The sequence below is a fragment of the Mesoplodon bidens genome (genome assembly GCF_964165515.1).
Source record: "Mesoplodon bidens genome assembly, chromosome: 13".
Lineage (NCBI taxonomy): Eukaryota > Metazoa > Chordata > Mammalia > Artiodactyla > Ziphiidae > Mesoplodon > Mesoplodon bidens.
Window position 1 is genome coordinate 63,665,481 of NC_138169.1, and position 21,145 is coordinate 63,686,625.

The 21,145-nt window shown below is 43.4% G+C and overlaps 1 protein-coding gene across 2 annotated transcripts in view; it reads right to left on the reverse strand.

The window, feature by feature from the left end:
* Nucleotides 1-21,145, reverse strand: part of SKOR2 (SKI family transcriptional corepressor 2) — a 51,946-nt gene that overhangs the window by 23,068 nt on the left and 7,733 nt on the right. The window contains exons 2-6 of one of the 2 annotated variants that reach the window (XM_081252892.1): nt 13,762-16,397; nt 12,676-12,739; nt 12,241-12,315; nt 866-931; nt 387-485 (exon numbers count right to left, since the gene is read on the reverse strand). In XM_081252892.1, the coding sequence (XP_081109018.1) occupies nt 387-485; nt 866-931; nt 12,241-12,315; nt 12,676-12,739; nt 13,762-16,347 (2,890 nt within the window). In that variant the 5' untranslated portion in view covers nt 16,348-16,397. Of the gene's footprint in view, nt 1-386; nt 486-865; nt 932-12,240; nt 12,316-12,675; nt 12,740-13,761; nt 16,398-21,145 lie in introns of those variants that run through there. The other variant, XM_081252891.1, reaches the window with a different exon arrangement.

The window sequence follows — 21,145 nt, forward strand, 5'->3', positions numbered from 1 at the left end:
GAATTAACTGTTCTTTTGTTTTTCCTACCTTAGAGAAAAAAATACCTGAGTAAGTCTTTTGTTTTAAAAATTATTAATATTTCTGACTATTTCAATATATCTACATATTTAATGGTATATTTGCATACATGTTTTAAATGTACACAATACATATGCACAGATACACATATACCAATAGAATAAACACCAAAAGGTTCTTATAGGAAATTTTATCTGTCAGCTGATTCAAAGCATAAATAACAGGCTAAAATTTCCAAATACTTTGAGACCACCAGAAGACTGTGGTACTTTGTGTAATCACATAATATTTAGAAGCCTATCCTTATGCCTAATAATAGAAATGTCATCAAATATCATAAGGCAATGAAATAAAAGTGATTTCTTACTGAATACTGGGAAAGATGTATTTCCTTTTAACACCTGGAATTCTTGTTCTAGTCGTCTCCGCAAATCTATTTGTTCAAATAAAACCTTCTGAAGTTCTTCTAATAAAGAAAAAAAGAAGAGTCATTTTACTAATCTTTACAAATAACTCTCCAGAGAACTGTTATATATGGCAATTTATTATTATAAGACAAAATATTTTACCAGTTTAAAAAGTGTCACATAGACATAGGATAGATTTTGTGCAGAAATCCATGAATATAAATCAATGTAATGTATTATTTTAAAGAATTATTTTACAGTGTCATGTACTGATTGATATGTATGCATTAATCTCAATTATATCCACCTCATGGTCCATATATTATTCATATGTTGCTTCTCAAACTTAAAATATAGTGTAGAACAAAAATATCCTCCTATTATCTCTTTAGTCTTGTAAAGCTAAGAGAAGTTCTACAGAATTAAAACTTTTCTTTACCTTTCCCCATATTTTCTACATCCTTTCTGAGTGAATGAGGCGAATTCGTCTCTTGTGTGTGTTCACCTTTAAAAAAAAAAAAAAGGAGAAAAAATTATTAGTTTTGGGCTTCCCTGGTGGCACAGTGGTTGAGAGTCCGCCTGCCGATGCAGGGGACACGGGTTCATGCCCCGGTCCGGGAGGATCCCACATGCCGCGGAACGGCTGGGCCCGTGAGCCATGGCCGCTGAGCCTGCGCGTCCGGAGCCTGTGCTCCGCAACGGGAGAGGCCACAACAGTGAGAGGCCCGCGTACCGCAAAAAAAACCAAAACCAAAACCAAAATTAGTTTTGTGTAGGCTATTTTCTGCAAGTTGTTATTTTCACTTTCTATTAATATCTACAAAAGAGTGTTTTTAATATAACTTCAAGGTGGAAGTCCTTGGAGCCAAACATTGTCCTCATTTACTCATGTATCATTCCCCTGAACCATGGAGGGGAGTGACAGAAAATGAGGGCCGAGTCCACCTCGACTGCGACGACAGCTCCATGAAAGCAGACTCCTGATGTCAGCCTCCCTCCCAGCCCCTACCACTGCCCAGCCTTTACAACCAAGCTAACTGCTAGAAGGGCAAAAGAGGAGGTTGAACAGCTGACATTTCTGGGAGAAATCTGATCAGACTCCCTCTCTTTCTAGAAGTGAAGAAGCCTGATTTTATTGGGAAGGCACCCAAGACCATGGAAGCAGAAGCCTCCAGCCTTCTTGGGCCACCAAAATGTGGGGTGGTGAAAAAGAAGTGGGAGGAGGCTTTAGCTGTCCCTGCGAGAGAAGTTATGAGCCTGGAGCAGTTTCCTAATAATTGATAGTTTTTAAAAAAGAAATCAACCGAAAAGAAAGAAGTGAAATAAGTTATGTTACTTTGTAATAGTCATATGCTTGCTGATGATAGTTGCTTAACTACTTGTCTTCAAACAGTATAAACTGTATTGTGGATAGAAGTTAGATGGCTGTTCTTACCTATTTTGCTTCTGTGCTAACTAGAATGATGACAAGCTAAGAAAATGTATATATCTACAGTCATAAATTGAGTCTATATAATCCAGAAAGCATAAACAAAGCAAAGAAATGCAATCATTCTGCTATCAGAATTTTAAAAAGTTTCAACTTGTTATCCGCAATTACCCACATAATTTAATTAAGCTTTCCGTTTTCATCTATAGAGATATGGCAGTGCAGACAGAGGTGCTCTGAGAAGGTTTCCTCTATCCCCCTCCCCTGCCCCCCAGGTTAGCTCTTCCATGTCCTTGGTGCCGTTTGCTTCCAGCCTTCTGCACCTACTAGGCAGGCTACCTGGGGGCGGGGCTCTGTCTTTTCTGCATGGCCAGTGCCTTGCACAGTGCTAGACACATACTCATATTCAATAAAGTGTCTTCAGCTGTCACTGAAAGGGACCCTAGGAGGTCGCAAATTCTAAATCATAGCACAAGTTAGATGCATCGTTTCAATTCTGTTCTCATATCTTTTCATTTCCCTTCCTCAGCAAGAAATGGAGGGAAATGGTCCTGGGCACTTCCACGAATACTGGGGAATTTCATTGTCAAGGGAAACATTTCTGCAAAGAGGGAAACAGAATTTCTTCCCAAAGTGGCAGCCTACAATATCAAGGACGGACAGAAAAGTCCTCAATCTGATATTATAAATGGCGATTCTGCAGTCCACATGATGACTGTCAGGGGTATGTGTGTGCAGGTATGCATGTGTGCATATGTGTGTATGAAAATACAAATGTACAAATATTCCCAAGCATGTGCACACTTATGGGAAGGCACTTCTTCTGGCTCCCCATCATCAGCACAACAATATCCAGGGCATCCTGAGTTCCTTAATGGCAGCCATTTTCTGTACTATCTAGATCATATTTGCACAAACTTATTCTCATTTTCATCTCGGACATGACCTCTCTCTGTAGGCTTTTGAACATTAATACCTTGGCTTTCTTCTCCATATAATAAATAATGAGGAAATACCCGTGAAGCATTTTAAATACAGACCTCAACGTAATTCCTACAAACTACTATTATCTAAAAGAAGAGTAACACAGAGGTTGATAACAAATCGTAAATGTATAAACCAAGAATAATGATATTTTAAAATGAAGATAAATGCATATTATGTGCAGTTTTACCTATGTTTACTTTAGTCTCAGTTAACCAGATGTTAAATGCATAGATGTTTCATACCCACATATAATATTGAGGTTGAACAAGAAAAGAAATGAGCATGCACACATCTCTGCATCTATCTACAGAGCATGATGAGATTTTATCATTCTACAACTTTCCCAACGCCTCAAGACATGATTTAAATGAGATAGTTAGTTTCTGAATAGGCAACTCTAGAAGCCGTTTCCTTACCACATTAGAGATCAGCTTCTTTTTGACCTACCAGTATATTTTGTGGACTGTTTACCTTATATTACATTTCAACTAGATAATTAACTTAAAAAATTAAAACAATATATGTAAAATTGCATTTCTTTTCTACTTCACAGTTAGGAGGTTTACAATGGTATGAAGCATTAAACAAATAGCTAGTAAATAAAACTATATTAACCACAGACGAATCTACCGATGACATTAATAATCTGCTTTTCATCCACTTTGTGAAGGATTAATTAATATTTTACATGTGTCTATTTTAAACAGGTATTTTGCTGCAACTTCTCAGAAAAATCTGTCAGTTTTGAGCTTAGAAGATTCAAATTTCTCAGTTGCAAAGCGTTTTAAAAAATGGTTCAATGTTAGGTAAATAAGGAGCACAGAAGCTTCAGCTGCCTTTTGTGTATCTTTCACTGGACCGTTGCCTTTTGCATATTACTAATCTGTGAAAACCAGATTGTTAATGGTGGTTAAAAATGACCTCTGGGAGCCTGGATATGTTTGTTCACTATTACTGCTAATGTTTTCCATCTGGTTTAAAAAAAAAAAAGGCAGTCTAATACTAGATTAAATAAATGAGATTTAGTTGACAATGAGCTTTCCATTTTTATAAATATTCCATCAGGTTAAATGCATTTTACTTTTCCAAAACTAATGAATGCATTTGGAGAAATCCCCAAGCTAAAATTCTTACTTTCCTTCCCATTATATTCCCCCTTAAAAAAAAAGTGACAAAAAGGCCAGGGTGGAGGGGGGCCACAGAGATCTTAATTGTAAAAGAAAATAGTTGAGTGGCTTAAAGTTGGAGAGTGATGGATAATTAGGGCATAAAGTGCGTCCTGTGGACTGATGTGATGAGGACCTGCTGCTCAGGGATGAGTCCACACCAGTTCTCCACAAGCACATGTTCACGGGGCCAGTTAACCTGCACCGCTGCCCATGAATCCTGCTCGCCCTGGGTTGGGCAGAGGCAGTGTGATGCCACATCAGAGAAACTATACCTCTGCTGAGTGCAGCAGGGGCCAGGGAGCCTGGAGCCACATGGTCCCTGCTTCCCTGGTCTCTCCAGGGTCCTCCAGGACCAGGTGGTCCCACATCCCAGGGGAATGCTCCACCCCACCCTTGGATCTGCCCTTACACAGCCATCAGAAATTGGAAGTACAAGAGGGATGGATGTGAGAATACACCATGCCAAAGCAGACATGAGCAGTAAATAGCAGATGAAGAGGAGACTGGAGTATCCAAAGGGGGAAAAAAAAAAGACCAAAACAGTCAATAGATTCACCAGCACTACGTTTCAAGGCACAACGGTAATGACTTTCTCTTAAACATTATGGCACACCTCTGCTCGAGAACCTGCAGTGTTTCCCCACGGTCTACATTGCAGAATCCACTCAACTCCTCCCTGGAAGACTCCAGGTTCTCCTGTAACCTTGCCCCATCCGGCTCAGCCAACCTGTATTTCTCTGTCACTAAGCACAAAGCTTTCACCCAAGACAGACTTTTATTTCTCACATCTGCTGGCTCTGCTTTATGTTGTTTCTCTTCCCTAAGGTGTCCCCCTCCTCTCCCCATCCACCCCAAATCAGAAAGCCACCCAAGTGTCATTTACTCTTTCATAAAACCTTTCCCAACTTCTTCAGATGCCACTGATCTGTTCCTTCCTGGGCTGAAGTTCTACGTCCTTATCATCTTTACTCTGTCACCTTGTACCCAATATTCTGGTGCTTCACCTATGCTAGTCTGATCTTCCCCAGCTAGAAAATCTGCTTTCTGAAGGCAGAGAGATCCTGCCCTACAGGTAACCCCCATCACCTCAACCCAAGGTGGGGGTACAAATGTATTCCACACACACTTGTTGTACTTCATTTAATCCAATTTGGTTTGTGAAAGAAATACAAACTAATGTTATTGTAAATCCTCAGTTGTCATAAGGTTTTTAAAGCACTAACTCATTCCTACGAACGAACACGCACGTTTTGATCCATTGTATGGTCTAAGAATTACTCTATATTTTCAGTTTACCGGGGAAGTTTGTGATTGTTTCTATTTTTGTTCCTATCTGACATTTTGAAAATTTCTTTCAGGGACAAATAAAACTGTAGCACTGAATGTTAACTGAGACATGAAAATACTAATTCACGTATGTGTCTGCCGTGGCCTCCAGCAGCAAAAATACCTTACAATTTTTAAAAGGTCACTTAATTTTAAGAGCCAAATGAGTAGGTCAGATGACCTGTTCTGTTGGTGGTCATGAGATGGGAGGAGAAGTTGATTAAAAGATATTACTGTTCTCAAGCTAAACGTGAATTCAAAGATCATTTAAGTATTGTACCCTGTATGTGTATAGGGCATCAAAGTATATAGGCTACAATATAAAATGCCTGACATTGGACGAAGAGTAAAAATTTTAGCATTCACCCATCCCTTCTATGGCAATACATCCTCCTTCCTTCTCCTTTCAATCCCACTCATTTTCCTACCCCTTATCTTGGCTGTCTCCCTTTTAAAGTCTCCTTTGAGCCTGCAGCCAGCACTCAGGGGCACTACCCCAGCCTGCAGCCCTAGGGGCTAGCAAGTTGCTTGTCATTGAAAGGTCCTCTCTGTTTCCCCAGGATTGTTGTTGACAACTGATGAAAAACATTTGGAAAAAATGCATTTCAGAAAATGCACACTGAAGGGCAAATTTAGTCAATGAAGCTATTTTAGTTTGGGGCTGTGTCTATACATGAGATTCACATGGATTCTAATATTTAGGTGAGGAATAAAAAATTTCAGTCAAACATCCAGATGTTTCCGTAGTTTGTGGGGACTCATGCTATCGCATGTGTTCTAGTGCAGGGGGGCAGACCCCGGAAGGGAAGGCAAGATCTGCGTGCGAAGCTACCAACGGTGTCTGCCCGCAGTTCCCAGGGCACTGTCACGCCCTCAGGGCAGGCCCTCCCAACAGCCTCAGCACAGGCCTGGCCTCTGTTGATCAAGAGAGACTCCTCTTATATACATTTAACTCCCAAACAAACACTGAATTTTAATAATTAATCTTAGCTTTATAATCTGACTTAATTTAAAATTTCTGGAAGTTTAATTTTCTCTTTCCCTAACAATCTACCTTAGAGGTACAATTTGGATGGGGTCAAAGTTAATCTACAGTTTGTATAACTAGTACACTGAACAAGAACCAAAATTTAGCACAACGTATGGTTTAGAGAGGTTTTAAAGAACATTTTGCATTAAGCCATTAAAAAATCAATTACACAGAAAGCAAAGTTAAGTAATTTTCTCCTCTATCAGTGGGACATGGACTTCTGTTAATTTCTTGGTGTTAAATTCTACATTAAACTCTTCCCCTGTGACATCTGGCACGGTAGTGAGGTCATAGAACAGAAAAGAAAATCAATATCACTGGAGAGGGTATGCTACAAAATGAACTAACTAATTATTAACTCCATTAGCCAAAAAAGGGAACAAGAGCAAGATTAATATTTGTGGGTTTATAGTTAACTAAGAATTACAACAAAATTTACAGTTCCTGATCAAAATTTATCGTGAGTTACATACACATTGCTTCTTGAATCAGTATATCAAGTTTTGTTGATTAGTGAATTGTGAGTTCATTTAGAATTCTCTTAAGTTTTAGAACTTGTGTTGTCAATTAATGCTATTTTTTATTTTTTTCTGAAGAATTTTTTATTGTCCTTCTCTATCTCCTTGATTTTCATATAAATTATTAAAAACGACAAGAAGGAAAATGTTTCCATAAATAAAAAGAAATTTATATTTGAAATATGGAGATTAGTTAATTTTGAATACATATATTTAAATACCTCAAAATTCATTGTTCATAAAAATGTCGGTAGTAATTTAGAGGTGGATAAACTGAGGCCAAAGTACTTAAAAAGGCTTACCCAAAGTCATCTAGTAAGTGAGAGAATTAAAACTCAGATCTACTAGTCTGTGCTTTTTAGAATTTTTCTGCTTCTTCTTTTACTTTAAAAAAAAATCATAAGCATGTTCTAAAATAGAATGGAATAATAAATCAGAGTGCCTCATCTGCTATATATTCATGAGAAGTGTAACTGCTTCTTACTATTCTCAGAAATCCATCCATAGCATATTAAGTACACTAGAGAATCATACCAGTGAAAATCAAATTGATTTTAAAACTTCTATACATATAACAAGATGCAGTCACTCTCAGAGTCCAATGGTTCTGGCGTTTCTACAATGAAAGGGATTGGAATTGAGGATGACTCCACTTTACGCGATTTCCTTGACCTGCAATAGCTTTCAGCTGTCTCACCAGCTTACCCCACTGCATTCAATTTCAAATCACTTAACTTCACTAAAGTTATTCAAAACGGATATGCAAAGCTTTACTCTGGGATTGCAAGCAAAATGCTGTCATTTATATTTTTGAGTAGGTAATATTTTGACCAAACTGCCATCCCCCTAATCTATATTACTTGGCTTTAAAGCAATGGGTCTTATTTTAAAGAGACCTACAGATAAAAGTTCTGGCTTCTGCGGGATTTTGGCTGCTTAAAACTTTATGTTTGGTCCCTCTAATTATAAAGAAGTATAATATCTGCTATGAGTAAGGTTAATGATCATTAACAGGGAGGTTTTTAAAAAAATCGTTAAAAAATGTAATCTTTTTGAAATCGCTGAAAAGTAACAGTTACCAACAGGGCTGAAAGGCTGAGGAAAGGCCAAACTTAATTAAAATGATGAACTAAAAAAATGAACTGGAACTAAATATTGTTGCTAAACTGAATTTGTATTAGGGATAAATTAAAGCAAGTACCTATCATTTAAAGATAAGTCTGTATCTTTACTTGTTTATAGAAAGGTCAGAAATTTCCTGATAAACTACATTTATGATTGTCATGGGAGTGAAAAATTCATGTAAAAATCAAAAATTGCATACTGACTTATTAGGTAGTTTGAAAATACATTTCATTCTTCTATGTTATACTGTATATGCACAGAAATAAAACACTGATATTTTCCAATAATGATGATTAAATTAAACGTTGGCTAAAGGGACATATGATTATATAAACCTTTTTGGATGTTATATTGTGTAGACTGCTATTATAGTATTCATACTGCCTTACACCTTAGCTGTCCCCTCCTTTTGATTGGAAGCAACTTGAGAGCAGGGACTGGTGTTGATTCTATCTCTGAATCTCCAGAGCCTAGCAAAATACCTAGCATACAGTAGGTATTCTGAAATATTTGGGGAGTAATTGAGTAAATAAACAAATGAACGCTATCATGTACATGTGGAAGTTAACAGTTGTTACATGGGGAGAAGTAGCTCCATTCACCAGCAAGGTGTTCCAGATAAAGCATTCTACTGCTACCACTACAAAGCAGTTCATCACAAGGCTTCATAATCTCTTTGGCTCATCTGGATTTTTGACACTTTGCTAAATGAACGGACTCTTGGTGTCTGATCACAAGTAAATACATTAATACCAAAACATAGGCCAATTGGGTGACCATTTTGGGATTTTCTCAAATGTGCATTCCAGTGTGAAGACCATGAGCTGATCTTTCCTACCAGCAAGGACAGTTGAAGGTACAGCGAGTCCTACAACAACCCAAACTCCTTAACACTTTGTGGTGTTTAAAATATCTTCTCTGCAGGCTCAGCAAAGGAACCATGAGGGTGAAATTCTTGTGACCCAAGATTCCAAGATAAATTTAACAAAATATACTCTTCACCCAAACATTTGTTCATGTCAATAATATATGGTCATCCTTTTCACGTCCCACCTGTCTCACATTCAATACAGGATAATAATAATATGATATAACCTACTACCTACATACTTCTCTGAATAATGTGAGAATGAAATTGAAATACAGAATATCAATGTGGAGCAAGTTTCTCTGGGAATCTGTATCAAATTAATTATTGTGAGGGAGGGACTAGTAATACATCAATGGCATGACTAGGTGTTATTACCAACATAACTATTGACTGTACTGCCCTGAGCTCCAGACACCATGGAATTTTTATGTGAACACCGATCCTTGTTATACTTCTATTTATTTCCTTTTGACATTTGTATTTCCATCTGAACATCAGACAACAGTGGATTCTGTGGTTTTTGACCCATTCTGGCTATCATGCTTGGGGTTCTAATGACTTTTTTAGGGTTTATTGAACTTACTAAGTATGGGGGAACCAAATCCCTTCCAAGGCCAGGAGGAACTTGTTTTCAAATGGAAACAGCCCAGCCATCCAAATCGGAGGAAGATGAAGAAGAGAAATTCAGTTTTTAACAAATCTATAGAGACTATTCGTGTACATGTAATAAAGACAATATAATTCAGTAAAGAAATCAGTATGTTCTAATACATTTAGATTTCTAATAGGTATACACATTTGTCAAAATGTTAACTTAAATTTTTATGATAATTATGAATACTAGCTGTTAAGTGCAAGGTGGGAAGTTAAAGTTCCTAAAAAGATGATTTCAGATTGTGAAGTTTGGATTTTCTCATTAAATCTATGGAAACTATTTTAAATTTAACAATTTAAACAGCAAATTGTTCCCTAGTTTTATACAAATCATTGATACCCCTTAAAAAACTACATACATTTTACATCTTTTATAGAATATTTATAAAACTTCATTTTTATTTTCTTTAAAATTTGCCCCCAAATAGAGTAAGAGTTTAGCCCAAGGAGATTTCTGATGAGTTATGCTTTAGCGAAATGAAGTCTGGTGTGAATTATTCTCTAAATGTGTTATTTTATATTAAATACATGTATAGTATAATTTGAACTTTAATATCACCAATAGCCAACTGAAAAATAAAAACTTCCAAATTTAGGCAGTCAAAAACAACCTTAAAATTAATGCATATAAATTACAAAGTACTAATTTTAACAAGCAACAGTAAATTAAAACCTGTCTTGAGATGAGTAAATGAAAAGTGGGGTCCCTGTCCTGCTCTGAATGGCTTACATTATTTAAAAAATACAAGTCATTGCTACATGCAAATTTTCTTATTTTATTGGACTTTGAGCTTCATGGGGCTGCTCACAAGATAGGCTTGTACATAAAATAAAATAAAAACAAATAAAAATTCCTCCCAAATTAAGTTATTGACAATGCCACTAGGATGTGACACTGGTTTTAAACTCTCTTTCCGATCTGTGTCTATTTTGGTTAGAGAGGAATGGGAACTCTCTAAGTGCTCACTGTTTGTACAACACACCCCCAGCAAAGGTCTCCAACCACTTCGGCTGTTGAAACAGCCCGATTAATTTGCATTCACTAGAGTACATACAGACTCCCATCTGTGGTTTCTAGGAGAAATTGGGCTACTTTTAAACCTGTTTTTAGCTCTACAGAGCTGCTAAATATCATTTGATATGGGGATGAGAAATGTTTCCAAAACTGTTTTTTTTATATTCATAAATGTGTTGTTTCCAGTGGCTGTTAATTTCTACACATATCAAACAAAGAAAAGCAATCGACTATCCAGAAATGTCTGGGAAATGGTTAGATATTACAGAATCAATCAAATAGAATTATAAACATTTGTGTGTGTGTGTGTGTGTGTTTGTGTGCAAGCCCATTAGAAATGTGTTGGTACCCATCCTTTCTATTTCAAGCCTCAATTTTGTGAAATATCGTACTAGGGAAGAGGTAGTTCCTGCTCAAATATCATTGCCTTTGTGACTTTATTTTGTACACTTTAGATTGTAACAGAAAAACCCACATTTAACAACTTTATCATATTAGACACAGAGCAAATTTGTGAAAGGTGATTTTTTTGAATTTTCAAAGGGTTATGCTTTAATGTGAAAGTGATAGTAATAAAAACACTTAAAACGTGCTAACAAACAGGTAAAGCCAGAATGCACAATTTTATGGAGACTTGATACGGCCAAGGATACACCACCAAATTATTCTTAGTAACTCCTTAGCACAGTCAGCCCAAACTGGCTGTTGATCAATATTTATAGAAAATACTCATGAAATAATTTGGAAATAACTCACAATATATAAAGCTTTCTTCCCATGATATATAAAGCTAGTTTTTCATTAAAATAGGTGTTTGCCTTTTGCCATTTAAAGTACTGAGAAGTTTCCTTTATGGAAAAATAAAAACAAAGGTTTGGAGACCTTTTTCATTGTACTTTGCTGTTACATAAGATTCCTTTAAGATCCTATTTTCTTTATTTCTGCTCCCCACACCACTCTTTCTCCCTCTCCCTCACTTCCTAGCTTGCTCTCTCTGTCTCATTTGACAGGCAAATTTGCAGACATTGCCGCGGGATAACAACCTCGTTTGACAGTCAATTAACCGTGAATAGTCAAAGCCAAGGCAGTTTGCATTACATAAATGGAAAATTAGATTCCTTTTTCCCAAGAAACAAAACCCTCTCCTTAAGACACTGCAATAGACAACTTAGTATCAAAACTTCTAATCACGTCTTTCCCAAACCCCTTGGAGACATTTAGCAATCAGTAAAAGGTGGTTTCATTTAATTTGTATAATGTAATTTTTGTAAATGTATTATACATTTTGTGTAGAGATCATTATCATGGAGATAATATAAATGTTGGCATAGATGTCATAAAACACCTTTAATGTCTTTCTGACAGATATTAAAAGCAATAAGCTGTGATCCTTTTTAATGGAAGGTTTCTAAGAGAACATTTCAATTATTGTCATTTTATGCTTTTCCAGCCCGTTTCATTGTGTAACCTGATATATTTCTGAATTCTCTTCTGATATATGCCCAGCAATTAATAATCTTATTGCTATTAATGTCACTGCTTTCCCATTTGTGTTTTTTCTTAGTTATATCTACTAGGAATTGTTTTTTTTATCTTTACCCTTGTACTAAATATACAGTCTTCTGATTATGAATTTCAGCCCTTCTCTCTGTCATCTGACTCTTCATTCCTTCTATTTGTCCCAGCCTACCTGATCTTTCTCTCCAAAAATCTCCTCCGGAAGCATCAGAGTCTGTGATGAAAAAGCTATGCTCCTTGTTCTTATCTAGAATCAAACAAAACACAAAATCTACAAGTGAATCTGTACTGACAAGTGGGAAACAAAGACATCCAAGAATTTTAACATGTATTTATGTATCTGTGTATGTTTAGAGTACTGATGCCATTTAAATGCAAAGACGTATGTTGAGATGGGGGCAACAGTGCTGTTATCTGGAAAATTGCCATTGTTTGGAAACTACAGAAATGCTGCCCATTAAAATATAAACTGTAGTATGAAAAAAACCCCACAAAATTCAATGGATGAAAACCCACAGAATGGTGGTAGGGGCAGGAGATGCTGGGTGTAAGTCTCACAGAAATGGTTAAATGCAGGAAAGAAAACTGGGGGCTTATTTTCTTTTACCTGAAAAGTTGTTGTCATCCTTTGTAGATAAAATAACTTGGTTATTTTCCTTAGTTTTCTGATTCTGTATGGAGAAGAATTAGAGACACAAATCAATGCCTGGATGAAACCATATGCTAATGTCAACAGTCAGCAGGAAGAAGCATCAATAAAAGTGACTCCATGGAGCCTCAGGAGACTTCATTTTTTGATGATTATCTTCTCTGAATAGTTGTTGTGCTTAAATACAAGTGTACGACTGCACGTACCTGCACTATCCTTTACGAAGTAGTATGTTAAATATGCACCTATTATACACTCTGTAAATCAACATGCCACATTACTTGTCACATCTACACTACATTAGGACACAGTCACTTCACTATGAAGTCCTTGAGAGTGTTTTCTATGCACACTTGAGTGAACACAATGCTGAGCCACTTAAATTTAACTTTGGTCTTTAGGGGCCCCAGGTAGCACTTTCATGTGGGTGGAGATTGGTTTGGGAGAAGCCAGTCTTGCTAAAGAGCCTGCCTTTTGTTTTACTGGACACAGTGTCTTACAGAAGTGTCCATTCTGGCTAGAGCTCTTGGGTTCAAGCCTTGATTAAAGCAGTTCATATAAAACTGAATTTAACTTTTGAAGTCAATGTATTTTTGATCTTTTCTGGGTCATGGTTCGGGGAGGCACTGAATTACAGAGAAGAAAAATGATAGGATCATTCAGACTGCACCGGTTTTGTGGTCCCACTGCTTCTGGGGGAACAATTGTGCTCAACTGGGGGCAGGGAGTTGGGCAAAAGAGATTGGTAGATTAGAGGAAGGACTTGGTCAATTTAGGGGTCTTTCCCAACTTCTATAAGCAGCCAACTTAAATATAGGGGGGAATAGAGGCCCCAAGGCCTTCGAGAGGCTTTGTGAGAGACCAGAAACCACATTTTTATGGAGGACAGTTGGTAGGAAAGAAGCCCTCCCAAACACACTGAATATTTCATTTCTGTGGGGAAATCTGGTGATTCATCTTTCCTGCGCATATGTAACCGATTCAGCCTAAAGGTGCATTTAAATAATAATAATTAGCTTGAAGGAGCCTAAAGGGGATATTTACATCTTTGTAGGAGGGCTGCTCCTCCAGTGATGGATGGTGGACCGGGCTGCCCGGGCTGCTGCTAAGGCCGCCGCTTGATTTCTGGGAGGCCAGCGGCGGGGGCGGTGGCGGGGGCAGGTCCGAGCCGCCGGGGTCACCCAGTTTCCTCTCCTCCTGCAGCAGCCTGGAGGAGTTCAGGGCCAGTGGGAAAGCGCCCGCGGCGGCCGGAGGGCGGTCCCGGCTGCTCCCCTTCTCCGACAGCCCTCTGCCCTGGAGGAATCGGCCGCCCCCGCCTAAAGGGTCCCCTAGCAGGACCCCTGTCTCCTCGTCTTCCTCCTCGTCGTCCTCCGGGTCTCGACTTTCCTCCTCCTCTTCCTCGCCCTCGGGGGGCTTGTGGCCCTCCACGTCCACCTCCTGCTCTTCTTCCTCGTCATCCTCGTCCTCGGAGCTGTCCTCGCTGGGGTAGCTGCAGCTGGTGCCACTGGGGGACAGAAGGCCTCGGTGGTGCGGCTGCGGGGCCAGCGGAGGCGGCGGGGGCGGCGGCGGCGGGGCCGGGTGGTGGCGCTCGGAACCCGGCTCGTCGGGCTGCGGGGGCAGCAGCAGCAGCGGCGACGGCGGCTGCGGGGGATGATGGTGGTGGTGGTGTTGGTGCGGTTGTTGGTGGTGGTGGTGATGCGCTTGGGCCGAGTGTGGCGCGCCCGCGGACGCCCCGTGCAGTTTGGCCAGGCTCTCTGCGTCGTCCTTGCCGCCCACCGGCCGGAAGGCGCTGGAATGGTGATAGCTGCCTCCGCCGGCTTTGCGCCCCTCCAGGAGGTGCGGGTGGTGGGGCGCGGGCACTCGGGCACCCACGGGGCCCGCTCCGGCGGCCGCGGCCCCAGCCCCGGACACGGAGCCGGGGTCGGCCGGAGGCGTGGAGCCAGCACTGCAGTCCCCGCCGCTGCCGCCCGGGGGCGACTCGAAGAGCGCGTCGCGAGCGCCCGCGCCGCCCGCAGGAGGCGGTGGGCCGGATCCCGGACCGTTGGCGACAACCGGAGGGGGCTGACCCGGCGGGGGGGCCGCTTCGGCGCTCCCGCCCGCGCCGCCGGGCTCGGCCAGGTCTAGGAAGGCCTGACGCAGCAGGGCCGGGCTTTCTCCCAGCGCGCAGCCGAGCGCCGAGGGCGGCTGCGGCGGGGGCTGTAGGTATGTGGGCACGGGAAGTCCGCCCGGGGTCCGCGGAGGCCAGAACATGCAGAAGGGCGGGTAAAAGGCGTCCTTGCGGCCCGCGGGCCAGAAGAGGCCAGACAGGCCGGCCTTGGGCGCCGCGCCCGCGCCGCCCGCACCCCCCAGGGCCTCGGCCGCGGCGCCCGCGTCCTCCTTCTTGTGGCACAAGCCGAAGGCGGCGGCTGCAGCCGGGAAGGTGTAAGGATGCGGGAAGAGTCCCCCGCAGCCTGGAAACTTCTGCAGCACGCCCCCGAACGAGCCCTTGCTGGGCACCGGGATGACCGGATAGCTGCGTGGCCCTTTGGCGCCAGCCGCCGCGCCCGCGCCGGCGCCAACGCCCGTCACGCAGCCGCCCCCCGCGCCTCCCCCGCCCGCTCCGGCGCCGCCGGAGGCCGCGGCCACCGAGAGGCTGGCGGCGGCGGCCGAAAGACTGGCGGCGGCCACGACAGCCGCCTCCTGCAGCGAGTCGTCGTCGTCTTCGAAGCGCGGCCTCTTGTGATGCGCGTGCGGCGCGCCCGCCAACTCGGCCAGAGGTGGCGGGGGCGGCGGCGGGGGCGCCCCCAGCAGGTGCGGGCCCAGCAGTCCGCCACCTCCCGCCACCGCCGCAGCCGCCGCCACAGCGGCCGCCTTGACCGAGCTGAGCGGGTGGCAGGCGGGATGCGCGCCCGGCTGGGGCAGCGCGCGTTTTCGGCTCCCGCCGTTGAACATGGCCTTGACGTCCTCCCAGGCGAAGACTAGCTCGTCCTGGGGGCTCTTGTCAGTGAGCTTGAGGTGACGGCGCCACGAATTGAAGTTGGCTGCGTCCGGCTGCGTGTACTTGGCGTCGGGCGTACGGTGGGAGTGGAAGATGAACTTGTTGGGCGAGAAGTACATGTTGCAGTAGCTGCATTTGATGCACTTGGCGCGGGAGCTGTTGTAGCGCGCGGGGATGAAGCTGCCGCGGCAGCCCCAGGCGCATTCGTGCGAAACGTCGAAGGCGAAGTTGTCAGGCAGCTTGGGGGGCCTGTTTTCGCCTAGGAACGACTTACACAAACGCTCAGCCTCACGCTTAGTGATCATGCCACAGCGGCGCGATGAGATAGGCATGGCCCCGGCGCGTCGCAGAATCTCCAGCTGCACCGGCGTGCACTGCACGCACGTGATGCCCAGCGCTACGCGGCGGTTGTGAATCTCGTTGTAGCTGAAGTTCTTGAGGAGGGTGTTGGAGATCTGCGCCAGGCATAGGCGCTCCTGCCCGTCGATCACCAACGACACGATGGGAATGCCGTAGAGGATCACCTGGCCCACCTGGTTGGGTTTCAGGTTGGCGTGGCCCGGCCGCGGCTGGCTTAGCGCGTCGGGCTGGAAGGCGCTCGACGGCGATGCCAGCAGGATGTCGTTGGGCCCCGGCAGCGGGCTGGAAGCCATCTCCTCCGCCGCGGAAGCCCGGGCCGAGCCCTTCGGGTCGGCCCTGGAGACTGGAAGGGAAAGGAGAAAGCGTTGACTAGAGCTTTTTCAGTTTACAAAGAGAGGGGTGGGTTGAGTCGCTAACTGAAGAATTATAATCACTTCCTTGCTTTGGTTAAGATATAATTATCACTGGGCAAAGAAACCAAGTTTCAGACACAAGGAAGTCATCTCTTAAATTTCCTCAAGGTCATCCTTTGGAAATGCAGGAATTTGGAATTGCTTTTCTTCGGGTCTAAATATCCAAAGTAAATTTTTAAAAAGTCAGTTCCTAAGAAACTCAAGACCTTATCCCCGATTTATAGAAGCTATTAGAATAAAATGGCACTCCTGCTATAAATTAGGAAGTAATGATGACAGTGGTAACTAGTACAGATTATAAAAGTTATGGAAAACTGAGGCTTAGCCATTGAAGCCCAAATTTTAAAAGAGAGACCAGTCGCATTTGCTTGAAAATAGATTGATTTTGATTAAAAAAAAAAACCCAAACCTTTAAAAAAGTAATTTTTGTGGCATCTGTGGTTTCCTTGGGGGAAATTCACTACTGGTTGAGACACAGCTCATTAAAGCAAAACGAAATCCCTTCTCCCTTACCTTTGCCATTAGATATTTTGATACTTTAATTAGAAATTTTTTGGGAAAATGTACAAACCTATATGCAAAATTGCACCAAAACAGGCGTTTCACTTTCAAGGGTTCAAAAAGCTGCTTGCTAAAATTGAGTAGTTCCGGTTCCAATAGGTGGCTTTAAAAGATGAAGTTGTAGACTTGAAGATATTCAAAAACTGTTTGCCTGTCATTTCCATGACAATGAGCAAATAAGTACAGGCAAGAGTGTTAAGCCCAGAAACGGTGCAAAGAAACTGAACAATTCTTGGGGATCATTACTGATGGGCTTTAAAAGGCAAATTTAGTTGAAAGGTGAACCACTTTCTGTGACATTTCTTTTTCTGATCTATGTAGATATCTCTTTACCTTATTGGGGGTGGGGGGAAGTGCCCCACGGTAGAAATAATCCTTGAACTAGGTAATCTGCGGGAGCGCTGAAAGCGGAAGCCCAGGGTTGGGCCTGCGGTAAAATTCCTGTCATCTCTGGTCAACCGGGATACTTAATGGGGGAAAACAGCCAGTAAATTGAAAATATAGAAAAAGCAAGCGAAAGAAACCTTTGTGACAACACTGCTAAGTCAAAACAAGCAAAGCGGCTCATTCCCTGCGAAACTGGCAGTGACCTTGCACAGCTACTTGTCCAGGGCAGCTGCTAAGACTATCGTTTGCCCTGGAAAATCACCGGTGGCCGTCGCATCACCACTTTCCGCCAAGGGCACTGGAGTTTGTTATTACAGAGATTTCAGTGAATACACTAGTGTACCCCTTTACCCAAATTGTCATATCCTGGTCCTCTCTGGGCCCCGTGACCTCTATCCCGACAACCTTCGCCCTTCTGACCCCTGGATCCTCAGCTCTCATTACGTTCTGTGGCCTCCAGGAAGGGTGAACAAACCTCGATGCGATCAACGAGACGAAAGCCAGGCCTGTCACTTTGGATGGATCAGAGACAATATTTCCAGGGGACGGGATGTTAAATGGCACAGTGATACCTGGGCCGGATATAACCAGCCTTAACTTTGCCAAATGGTCCTTCAATCCTCATTCCCCTCCCAAACAAGATTCTTATTATCTTAATAAGACCCTGGGATAATGGCAATGCGCGCAGCGGGCCTGGCCTAGCGGGGAACTGGCTAGAGACCCGCAGCCTGAGCAGCTGTAGACGGGGCAGAAGTGTCTCCTACTGGGTGTGCTCCAGGTCCACCCCAAGCTCTCCCAGAGACTCCTGTCAGAGCAGAGACACAAATAAGAGGGTTTAGGTTGGGGGATTTTTAAAAGAGAGTGAGGGAAGAAGAGACAAAAGTTAGTTGAACTGAGAAAGAAAGCTGGCGAACTTCCCTATCTGACTGACGAGCCAACGACCCTCAACTTAACCCCCCAGGCTCCCAAACCAATCACTACCGAAGCCCTCCGCTGCCCCCAACCTAACCGGAAAATCCCACCGCTCGGGCTCCCAAATAATGAACCGCGAGCTGTGCGCCGAGTGGGGGCCGGCTGGTTCCGGCAGTACCTGGTAACCCCTAGCTGTCTTTACGCGCGTGGCTGCCGGCCCATCTTCCGAGGTCTCTCGGAGGCGAAGCATCCAAGCGGGTCCTGGAATCCAGCGGGCGGGACTTCAGAGGGCTCCGCGTGAAGATCCTGGCGCTCGTCGGCTCTAATGGCGCTTGTACCCCGGCCCGCGGAGAATGACCGCCTGAATTGCTGCGGGGCGTCCCCTCGACCGTATAAAGTGTGGGCGCGCGGACATCCGCGGCAGGCGAGCCCCAGGTGGAGTGCAGTCTGACAGCGCCTTTCTCTGCCTCTGAACTCGTGTCGGACCGAAGGGACGCCACCCAGCGGGCAAGGTGACGTCACTGTCTCCCTGACACTCCACATTAAAGGGCTGGCATGTTACAGGGAGGGAGGGGGGAGAGCGAAAGGGAGAGCGAGCAGCTTCGAGATCCTTTCTCAGCAGGCACGAAAGCTAACACCTAACCAACCCGCAATTGCCAACAACCTCTCCACTGAGCAAACGCAGCAGTGGTGCTGGAGCCGTAGATCTGATTTAGGAGTGGAAAGCTATATAGTCTGCCTGATCCCGGGGCCCTGGATCCTGGAGGCCCCGGATTCTAGAAGGACGCCTCTAAATTGACTGTATCCCTGCCAGTTATTGTCTCCTCCCCTCATTTCTCTGAGCCACCCTTCTTCGCGAATGATCTCTCAGGTACGCGGTGCAAATCAGTAGCCTCACTGTGTCTCCGAAGATATAGGAATCACAGTTCACAGTTAGCCGGAGAATAGAATAGTTTCAGTGCTCCTTTGAAACTGTGAAATGAGAAAAGCGGGGCGGGGCGGGGCAGGGGGGTGCGTTCTGCAAAGCGTACTCAATCTAAAAACTTGGAAGGAAGCGTGGAGAATGTCTTCACTTTTGAACACACATTTGCCTTTTTAGGACAAGACACAGAGTGGCATTCTCTATTTTGGAAAGTGTGCAATAAAGTGAGGACCCCAATGAGTGCATGTGTGCACTCGTCAGTCAACTTCATTCAGAATAGTTCTCCATCCCATTTATAAAACCCATGCAGGCCACTTCAGCACAAGGAAAAGGTGAGACAGGAAAGCAGGGAGGCCCCCAGCCTTGACCCACACTTGGGCAAGTTGCCAATGCTCCCAGAGAAGTTAATTTCTCAAGGAACTATGTAGAAACATACCCTTACAAAAAGGAAACCAGTAATAATACTAATGAGAAGAAGAAGTAAAAGTAGGATGGGAAAAGACCATTTCCTATAGCTTCCCAAAGTAAGGCACACATACAATATAGTGAAGTGTCAGTATATTACTTCCTCATTGATCAGCTGTTAGGAGTCAAAATGACCACCTCTCGTTTATCAGAAATGGAAGAAGCTGCTTATTTAGAGGACATTCTAAGAAGAATACCTACACGGGGTGGGATTGGAAGATCTTTTAAGTTTTTCCCTTACTGTCAGAGCTGAATTTTCGATTGCTGCCTGGTGAAACACATAGCCTTAGAGTTGGGCAGTCGTACTGTAGAAATGGTTGAAAGAACAACCTCCACTAACCCGGAAGCCCAACGGGGACTACATCATAGTATCAACAACAAACCATCACTAAATTCAAGTGTGAAAGTGTGAAATCTTAACACTTCATTAAAGGTCAATAAAACAAAAGGGAGTCAATTGAACAAAAAGTGAGGGATACAGGAATTGTGGCTATTTTAAATTAATATGCAGAAAACACAGTTTCAGAGCCATGAAAATTGTAACGTTTGTGTGAGCATAAGTTTGAAACGGCAGTGAAATAATATTTCACCCAACTCCTAGTTTCTGAAGTCACCATCAGCACTAATTAGGCTCTGTTCTAAGGGGCTGAAGTCAACTGAATGCTCCCTCCCTAGTGCCCTCGAAGCCTCCCATCCTAGAAGAAGGGAAACTCACACTATGCCTGCCTGGCTCATTTGCCAAAAGAGCGTCATTTTCATTCACGAATCCATTCCTGCGGAAGGCTGAAGGCCGCCTGCACGCCTGCTCTTCTGAAGGTTCCCGGCCCAGACTGGTTATTCCTCCTGAGGCCAGGAGCTCCCACAAAGGGAGGTCTCGGCTTGCTTACACTTCCTAGAGCCCAGGCTGCTAGAAAGAAAGCCTGAAAATGGGGCAGATTTTAAGACCGAAAATGGGGAGAAATGAAAAGTCCTATCACCTCATTAATGTACCACAGGAAAATGCGTGGTCGCTGCTGAGAAGGAAGATCATGTGGTGCTTTTATTCCTTTTATTTCGCTGTTTCCATCGTTGCCCCCAAAAGGCTCCTCATCCCCTACAGATCTCTACTTAAAAAAAAATCTGTAAAAACATCTTTTTTTCGAAAAGAGAAACTGGATGAATCTTTGCCTTCCCTCCCATCCTTGTTTACCTTGAGGACTGAATCCATGCCTGAGTGGTACCTGTAGCCACCCCCTTACCTCATCTTTCAACATAACCATGTATACATTAGCTTGGTGGCTTACTGCCATACAAACCTGTGACTTTATTTTAATGCAAAGAAGTGTCACTGGAAAGAGAAACGTGTGATGTTAGGTTAAGTACTTCTGCACAAATAATTCTAAAAATAGCATTTTTATTTTATTTCCCCAGTGAGTCTGGGGTGCCTGTTGA